Source organism: Lethenteron reissneri, chromosome 4 (assembly GCF_015708825.2).
Source record: "Lethenteron reissneri isolate LAM-NWPU_2019-01 chromosome 4, ASM1570882v1, whole genome shotgun sequence".
In the NCBI taxonomy this organism is placed as follows: Eukaryota; Metazoa; Chordata; class Hyperoartia; order Petromyzontiformes; family Petromyzontidae; genus Lethenteron; species Lethenteron reissneri.
Window position 1 is genome coordinate 5972101 of NC_083782.1, and position 8334 is coordinate 5980434.

At 58.1% G+C, this 8334-nt stretch overlaps 1 protein-coding gene across 1 annotated transcript; it reads left to right on the top strand.

The window, feature by feature from the left end:
* Positions 1 to 624: 624 nt before the first annotated feature.
* LOC133350699 (zinc-regulated GTPase metalloprotein activator 1-like) lies at positions 625 to 8015 on the top strand. The gene is made up of 4 exons (XM_061565346.1): positions 625 to 652; positions 5565 to 5744; positions 6521 to 6607; positions 8011 to 8015. Exons 1-4 carry the CDS (start codon positions 628 to 630, stop codon positions 8013 to 8015), a joined length of 297 nt encoding a protein of 98 aa, XP_061421330.1. The 5' UTR covers positions 625 to 627.
* Positions 8016 to 8334: the final 319 nt, after the last annotated feature.

Sequence of the window (8334 nt, forward strand, 5' to 3'; positions counted from 1 at the left end):
CGCTGTACCCCACCCCACCCACGCTGTACCCACCCCACCCACCCACCCCACCCAGCCCCCCACGCTGTACCCCACCCCCCCCACGCTGTACCCCACCCCACCCACCCACCCCACCCACGCTGTACCCCACCCCCACCCACCCACCCCACCCACGCTGTACCCCACCCCACCCACCCACCCCCCACGCTGCACCCCACCCCCCCCACGCTGTACCCCACCCCACCCACCCCCCCACGCTGTACACCCCCCACCCCCCCATGCTGCACCCCACCCCACCCACCCCCCACGCTGTACCCCCACCCACCCCCCCACGCTGCACCCCACCCCACCCACCCCCCCACGCTGTACCCCACCCCCCACCACCCCCCCCACGCTGTACACCCCCCACCCCCCCATGCTGCACCCCACCCCACCCACCCCCCCACGCTGTACCCCCACCCACCCCCCCACGCTGCACCCCACCCCACCCACCCCCCCACGCTGTACCCCCACCCACCCCCCACGCTGCACCCCACCCCACCCACCCCCCCACGCTGTACCCCCACCCACCCCCCACGCTGCACCCCACCCACACCCCCACGCTGTACCCAACTCTACCACGTGGTGTCGCTGCGCGTCACTCTCCGCATGGACGCGGGGTCGCTGCTGCCTGGTACAGTGCGTATCCACACACACACAGACACAGGCAGACAGACCCATCATCACACAGGGGGAGTGTAAACCTGAGCAGTACGTGGCTTGTGAGGGTGACAGCGGTGTTGCTGGCTGCTGCTGCTGTTGTTGTTGTTGTGTCTCCTCAACGTGAGTTGAATCTTTAACGTGCAAGACCCAGCTTGGGTTACAGTACAGTAACAGCTGATACACACACACGTGTCTGTGTGTATAGGTCGACTCGGCCTCAAATGAGTACCTGGTGCGATGTGTAAACATCGCCACTGGGGAGACAAAGGCGGTCGGGCGTGGTGCTGGCCACCCACCCTCTCGTGTGCCGTGCCGGCCTTCATAGGTGCTGCTCGCTAACAGCACTTGCTCCTACAGTCTGTTAAGGCTACATGGGGGATATTTGTCTTTGTGTCTGTGTGTGTATGTCTGTGTGTGTCTCTGTGTGTGTGTCTCTGTGTGTGTGTCTGTGTGTCTTTGTCTGTGTGTATGTGTGTGTGTGTCTATGTGTGTATGTCTGTGTGTCTGTGAGTGTGTGTGTCTATGTGTGTATGTCTGTGTGTTGTCTGTGAGTGTGTGTGTCTGTCTGTGTGTGTCTGTGTGTGTGTATGTGTGTGTGTCTGTGTGTCTTTGTCTGTGTGTGTCTGTGTGTATGTATGTGTGTGTGTCTATGTGTGTATGTCTGTGTGTGTCTGTGAGTGTGTGTGTCTATGTGTGTCTGTGAGTGTGTGTGTCTGTCTGTGTGTGTCTGTGTGTGTGTCTGTGTGTGTCTATCTGTCTATGTGTGTCTATGTGTGTGTCTATCTGTCTTTGTGTGTGTGTATATATGGGGAGCGGTGGTATAGCGGTTAGCGCTACGCTGCTACTACGAACCCGGCGACCCGAGTTCGATTCCCGCTCACGGCCAACACCGGTTGCGATTATCTGAACCGGTCCTGGGCCTCCCCTAGGTCGACTCGGCCTCAAATGAGTCTCTGGTGCGGTGTGCAGTAAGCATCGCCAACTAGGGAGACAAAGGCGGCCGGGCGTGGTGCTGGCCACCCACCCACCGACCCCCTCGTGTGCCGTGCCGACCTTCATATGTGCTGCTCGCTAACAGCACTTGCCCCTACAGTCTGTTACAGGCTATACGGGGGATCTTTGTCTTTGTGTGTATACTGGGTATCTCCTAGGTCGACTCGACCTTAAAGCTGAATAGGTACCTGGGGAGACAAAGGCGGCCGGGGGTGGAGCTAGTCACACCAGCCCCTCGTGTTGGGGCTTACTAGGTGGCCGCGGCAGTCAGGTTACGTAACTACAGCTGACGTCTATGTCTGTGTGTGTGTGACTTGTCTGTGTGTGTGTCTGTGTGTGTGTGTGTCTCTGTGTGTGTGTGACTTGTCTGTGTGTGTGTCTGTGTGTGTGTGTGTCTCTGTGTGTGTGTGACTTGTTTGTGTGTGTCTGTGTGTGTGTGACTTGTCTGTGTGTGTGTCTGTGTGTGTGTGTCTCTGTGTGTGTGACTTGTGTGTGTCTGTGTGTGTGTGTCTCTGTGTGTGTGTCTCTGTGTGTGTGTGACTTGTCCGTGTGTGTGTGTCTGTGTGTGTGACTTGTCTCTGTGTGTGTGACTTGTCTGTGTGTGTGTGTGTGTCTCTGTGTGTGTGTGACTTGTTTGTCTGTGTGTGTGACTTGTCTGTGTGTGTGTCTGTCTCTGTGTGTGTGTGTCCTGTCTGTGTATGTCTCTGTGTGTGTGAATTGTTTGTCTGGGCGTGTGACTTGTCTGTGTGTGTGTGTGACTTGTCTGTGTGTGTCTGTGTGTGTGTGTGTGTCTCTGTGTGTGTGTGACTTGTTTGTCTGTGTGTGTGACTTGTCTGTGTGTGTCTGTCTCTGTGTGTGTGTGTCCTGTCTGTGTGTGTCTCTGTGTGTGTGACTTGTTGGTCTGTGCGTGTGACTTGTCTGTGTGTGTGTGTGATATGTCTGTGTGTGTGTCTGTGTGTGTGTGACTTGTCTATGTGTGTGTGTGTGACATGTCTGTGTGTGTCTGTGTGTGTGTCTGTCTCTGTGTGTGTGTGTCCTGTCTGTGTGTGTCTCTGTGTGTGTGACTTGTTTGTCTGTGCGTGTGACTTTTCTGTGTGTGTGTGACTAGTCTGTGTGTGTGTCTGTGTGTGTGTGTGTGACTTGTCTATGTGTGTGTGTGTGACATGTCTGTGTGTGTCTGTGTGTGTGTGTCTGTCTCTGTGTGTGTGTGTCCTGTCTGTGTGTGTCTCTGTGTGTGTGACTTGTTTGTCTGTGTGTGTGACTTGTCTGTGTGTGTGTGTGACATGTCTGTGTGTTTGTCTATGTGTGACTTGTCTGTGTGTGTGTGTGACATGTCTGTGTGTGTGTCTGTGTGTGACTTGTTTGTGTGTGGGTGTGTTGTCTGTCTGTGCGTGTCTATGTGTGTCCTGTCTGTGTGTGTGTATCTTATCTATGTGTGTGTGAGTGCACCATTATGTCTATCTAGTTGGGTGTACATGACTGAGTGTGTCCGTCAGCGTGTGTTTGTCTATCTGCTCATCTGTCAGTGTCTGTCAATCATTGAAGGATCTGGCAAGACTGCGTTGGCTGGGTCATGTAGCCCGCGTGCCCGGCCACCACGTGACCAAGCAGTTTCTGTTGGGCCGCATGGAGGGGGCTTAACGGGCCCGACACGGGCTGGAGAGGAGATGGAGCTGATGCGGTAGGGGAGGATGTGGAGCTGAGTGGACTTGCCGATGACCGGTACCAGCGGTGTCAAGATCGGCCTCTGTGGAGGCTGATAAGCGACGTCACAACAACGATCGGAGCGCTGGGTGGATAAAATGCATAATAAAGTTTTTTGGTTAGATCGCGTTATTTATAAATGTGTCGTAACCCTCCACCACCCGACACGGCCAATCAGCAAAAAAGTGTCACGTTGACAAAAGACAAATAGTTCACTACTTTAGCCCACCGGTGTGTTGTGGTTTCTCTTCAACACACCGGTGGGCTAAAGTAGTGAACTATTTGTCTTTTGTCAACGTGACACTTTTATTGCTGATTTGCCGTGTCGGTGGTGGAGGGTTACGACACATTTATAAATAACGCGATCTAACCCAAAAACGTTTATTATGAATAATATTGGCCGCGAAAGCCTACGTGTTAAACCTGATAAAATGCACCTAGCCTGGCACGGTAGGGGTACAGCTGGTGGTGCATCTACCGGTCATCTCAGTCAGCCAACCCATGGCACCTGCTGGGTCTGTCCCAAGATCTCCTGCACCTAGCCTGGCACGGTAGACAGTACAGCTGGTGATGCATCTACCGGTCATCTCAGCCAACCCATGGCACCTGCTGGGTCTGTCCCAATATCTCCTGCACCTAGCCTGGCACAGTAGGGGGGTACAGCTGGTGGTGCATCTACCGGTCATCTCAGTCAGCCAACCCATGGCACTTGCTGGGTCTGTCCCAAGATCTCCTGCACCTAGCCTGGCACAGTAGGGGTACAGCTGGTGGTGCATCTACTGGCCATCTCAGTCAGCCAGCCCATGGCACCTGCAGGGTCTGTCCCGAGCCTTCGACACTTCACGTGGTGGCCTCAAGGTGCACCTGGCCTGGCACAGGCGCCGTGGTGACGTCACTAAGTGGGGAATGGCGGGTGTATTGGTGTTTGTCTCTACCCGTGTATGCTTGTCCGTATTTCTGTCTGTCTGCAGTATGTCTGTGCGTGTGTGCGTCTCTGAAGACGTCTGTCAGTGCATGTGTCTGCCTGCCACAATGCGTGTCTGTCCACGTGTCTGTCTACGTGTCTTCTTAGCACATGAAGGTCCATAGCCCCGAAACGTCGCCTGTTGTATATATTTGTCTCGCTGTGTGTTGTAATCACCCCTAGAGGGCGCTAGAGTCGCATGTATAAGTCAATTGCACAGTGAGACCTCATCCCTTACCACGGTTGGGCCTAATATCGGACGTTTCGCCCCCACCGCGCGGGGGCCTTCTTCAGGAAGTGAACCGACAGTATCAAAATCAACATTTTTGGGTTTAGACCGCGTTATTTATAAATGTGTCGTAACCCTCCACCACCCGACACGGCCAATCAGTAAAAAAGTGTCACGTTGACAAAAGACAAATAGTTCACTGCTTTAGCCCACCGGTGTGTTGAAGCGTGAAACCACAACATTTACAATTTGAGTACGACGTTTCGCTGGTAATTGCATCCAGCATCATCGGGCAATTCGCCAAACGTGTTAAACTGATAGTATTCAAGTTGATCTTTGAGTTGGAACTGAATTCAGTTCAACGCCGGAGTCCGACGTTTTCCGACCCACGTCCCAACGTCGGGCCAACGTTCGTCCGACGTTTTCCGACCCCACGTCCCAACGTCGGGCCAACGTTCGTTCCGACGTTTTCCGACCCACGTCCCGACGTCGGGCCAACGTTCGTCCGACGTTTTCCGACCCACGTCCCGACTTCGGGCCAACGTTCGTCCGACGTTTTCCGACCCACGTGGGTCATAGGTCACGTGAGGCGACGGTGACGGCGTGGGGAGGCCGTCATCATCCAGCAATGGTGATGCGATGTGGACGATGATAACCTTCCGTTATTATTATTATTATTTTTGCTACAATAATGACAGATATGCTTGTGTGCACGGTTGAACTTCTTTCGCGCCGTACGTAACCAACGGTGCCGATCGGAGGTGCGGGGGAAGGACACCGATAAAGCCTTGGTGAGGTGCGCTGGTTTGCCTCGCGCGTGCCGGTATTGCCGTGGCGACGTTCGAGTTGCCGGTGAGCCTGGCAATCGCTGGCAAACGATGCGTGCCACCTCCGGAGATGGTCCTCCGTGAAATGCGTTTCAAACGAATAAGTCGTTTGAACGACCCGCGCGTGATTAACTAATCGATCAATCTCCGCGTCTTCCCCTTGCAGAGATGACCGGGATGGAGGAGGAGAGATGGAGGAGACGGGTACCTGCTGGTGGTGACGGTGACGGTGGCGGTGACGGTGGTGACGGTGATGACGACGACGACGACGATGAGTGCCCGGAGTTGGTGGCCACTCTCCTTCCCCACGAGCGCATTCCCATCACCATCATCTCGGGCTACCTGGGTTCGTGCTTTCACAACGACAAAGATCTCCTCTCGCCCCCCCACCGTGCTGCCTAGCGAGTAGAGCCTGTGTAGGTAGGCCGGGACAAGGCGCGCGGGGCGGGTGGGTTGTGGCCAGAACCATGCACGCCCGGCCGCCTTTGTCTCCCCGATGTTTATGATGCACCGCACCGGGTACTCGTTTGAGGCTGAGTCGACCCTAGGGGAGGCCCAGGATGGGTTCAAATATTCGCCGCTGTTTTGGCCGTGAGCGGGAATCGAATGCGGTAACCGCTGTGCCACCGCTGCCCCGTTCAAAGACAAAGATCCCCCATGTAGCCTTAACAGACTGTAGGGGCAAGTGCTGTTAGCGAGCACCCATGAAGGCCGGCATGGCACACGAGGGGTTGGTTGGCCAGCACCACGCCCGGCCGTCTTTGTCTCCCCAGTGGCGATGTTTACACACCGCACCAGGTACTCATTTGAGGCTGAGTCGACCTAGGGGAGGCTCAGGTCGGGTTCAAATATTCGACGCTGTTTTGGCCGTGAGCAGGAATCGAACCCGGGTCGCCAGGGCCGTGGCTTGGCACACTGACCGCTGTGCCACCGCTCTCCATTCACGCACACGCACACACACACACACTAACACACACAAAACACACACACACACTAACACACACACACAAACACACACACAAACACACAACACACACACAAGAGGCCTTCACCCAGCAGTGGCTAGATCACGGGCTGCGGCGGTGGCGACGACAATGACGACCCGCGGCTGTGTCCTCGCAGGAGCCGGCAAGACGACGCTGCTGAACTACATCCTCACGGAGCAGCACAGCAAGCGGGTCGCCGTGATCCTCAACGAGTTCGGGGAGGGTGAGTCTCGCAGAGCGGCGCGGAGAACTCGGCACAGACACTCGGCACAGACACTCGGCACAGACACTCGGCACAGACACTCGACACAGACACTCGGCACAGACACTCAGCACAAGCGAGCCGAGTTCCATTCCCGCTCACGGCCACCGACGCTGCTGACCGGCGCCGGATTATCCTAGTAGCAAAAGTAGCTGCATGTGTAGTAGCTACTACATGTGTACACAAACCCTGAAGCGCATCCGCCGGACAAGTAGCGGGCAGCGCCAGCAGACACTCGACGATGTGGCAGCGGCGTAGCGTATGAAGCAGCGGGGATGGGGCACGGGCTGAGCAGGGATGTAGCGGGGAAGAAGCAGGAATTGGCAAGCAGGGAAGAAGCAGGAATAAAGCAAAAGTTGAATAAGAGATCGAGCAAGCGAAGCAGGGATGAAGCAGCGAAGAAGCAGTAAGTAAGCAGTGATGAAGCAAGCGAGAAGCAGGGAAGAAGCAGGTACCAAGCAGAAATGAATACGAGAGGAGCAAGAGAAGCAGGGCCGAGCGAGGAAGCGAGGGGGTGTGGGAGAGGGAGCGGAGAGGGAGCGGGGAGGGAGCGAGGGGAGCGGGGAGGGAGCAAAGAGGGAGCGGAGAGGGAACGGAGAGGGAGCGAGGGGGGGAGCGGAGAGGGAGCGGGGAGGGAGCGAGGGTAGGGGGGGGAGCGGGGGAGGGAGCGGGGAGGGAGCGAGGGGAGCGGGGAGGGAGCGGGAGAGGGAGCGGGGAGGGAGCGGAGAGGGAGCGGAGAGGGAGCGGGGAGGGAGCGGGGAGAGAGCGGGGAGGGAGCGAGGGATAGCGGAGAGGGAGCGGGAGCGGCGAGAGGGAGCGGGGAGGGGAGCGGGGAGGGAGCGGGGAGGGAGCGGAGAGGAGCGGGGAGGGAGCGGGGAGGGAGGCGGGGAGGGGAGTCGGAGAGGGAGGCGGGAGGGGAGCGGAGAGGGAGCGGGGGGGGAGCGGGGAGGAGGCGGGGAGGGGAGCGGGGAGGGAGCGGGGAGGGAGCTGAGAGGGAGCTGAGAGGGAGCGAGGGGGGGAGCGGAGAGGGAGCGAAGGAGGGGGAGCGGAGAGGGAGCGGAGGGGGGGAGCGGAAGAGGGAGCGGCGAGAGGGAGCGAGAGGGAGCGAGGGGGGGAGCGGAGAGGGAGCGGAGAGGGGAGCGGAGAGGGAGCGGAGAGGGGCGCGAGGGGGGAGCAGAGAGGGAGCGAGGGGGGAGCGATGGGGGGAGCGGGGAGGGAGCGGTGAGGGAGCGGTGAGGGAGCGGGAAGGGAGCGAGGGGAGCAAAGAGGGAGCGGGGGGGGGATGCGAGGGGGGAGCGGGGAGGGGGTGGGGGGGAGCGAATGGAGATAAAGCGGACGTGGGGTCCCGCTCGCCACGCCGTGAGGTTGAGCGGCTGAGGGCCGCACCAATCAATGGAGTCCTAATCGAGCCGCGGCGCGCGGCCCGGTAATTGATTTAGAGACGAGGAGCCGGAGCTGCTGATGAGGAGGTGGTGGTGGTGGTGGGGGGGGGGTGTTGGTGGGGGTGTGGGGGGGGGGGTGTTGGGGGGGGCCGCGTGGCCGCGTTGCTGCGCCGTCTGCCTTAATACCGATCCTGCCGGCCGCGGGACGACGCCATTCCGTGGCATTCAATTAGCAGCCGCAACTCGCAGTTAACCTTTCGCATGCGGGCGGGAGGGCGGGCGGGGCGGAGAGACGGGAAGAGAGAG

Bases quoted from the DNA above. Each gene is read 5' to 3' on its own strand.
- LOC133350699 (XM_061565346.1), top strand. From the start codon at position 628: ATGGACGCGGGGTCGCTGCTGCCTG. The intron at 653-5,564 runs GTACAGTGCGTA...TTCCCCTTGCAG, and splicing joins CGCGGGGTCGCTGCTGCCTG to AGATGACCGGGATGGAGGAG. The intron at 5,745-6,520 runs GTTCGTGCTTTC...GTGTCCTCGCAG, and splicing joins CATCATCTCGGGCTACCTGG to GAGCCGGCAAGACGACGCTG.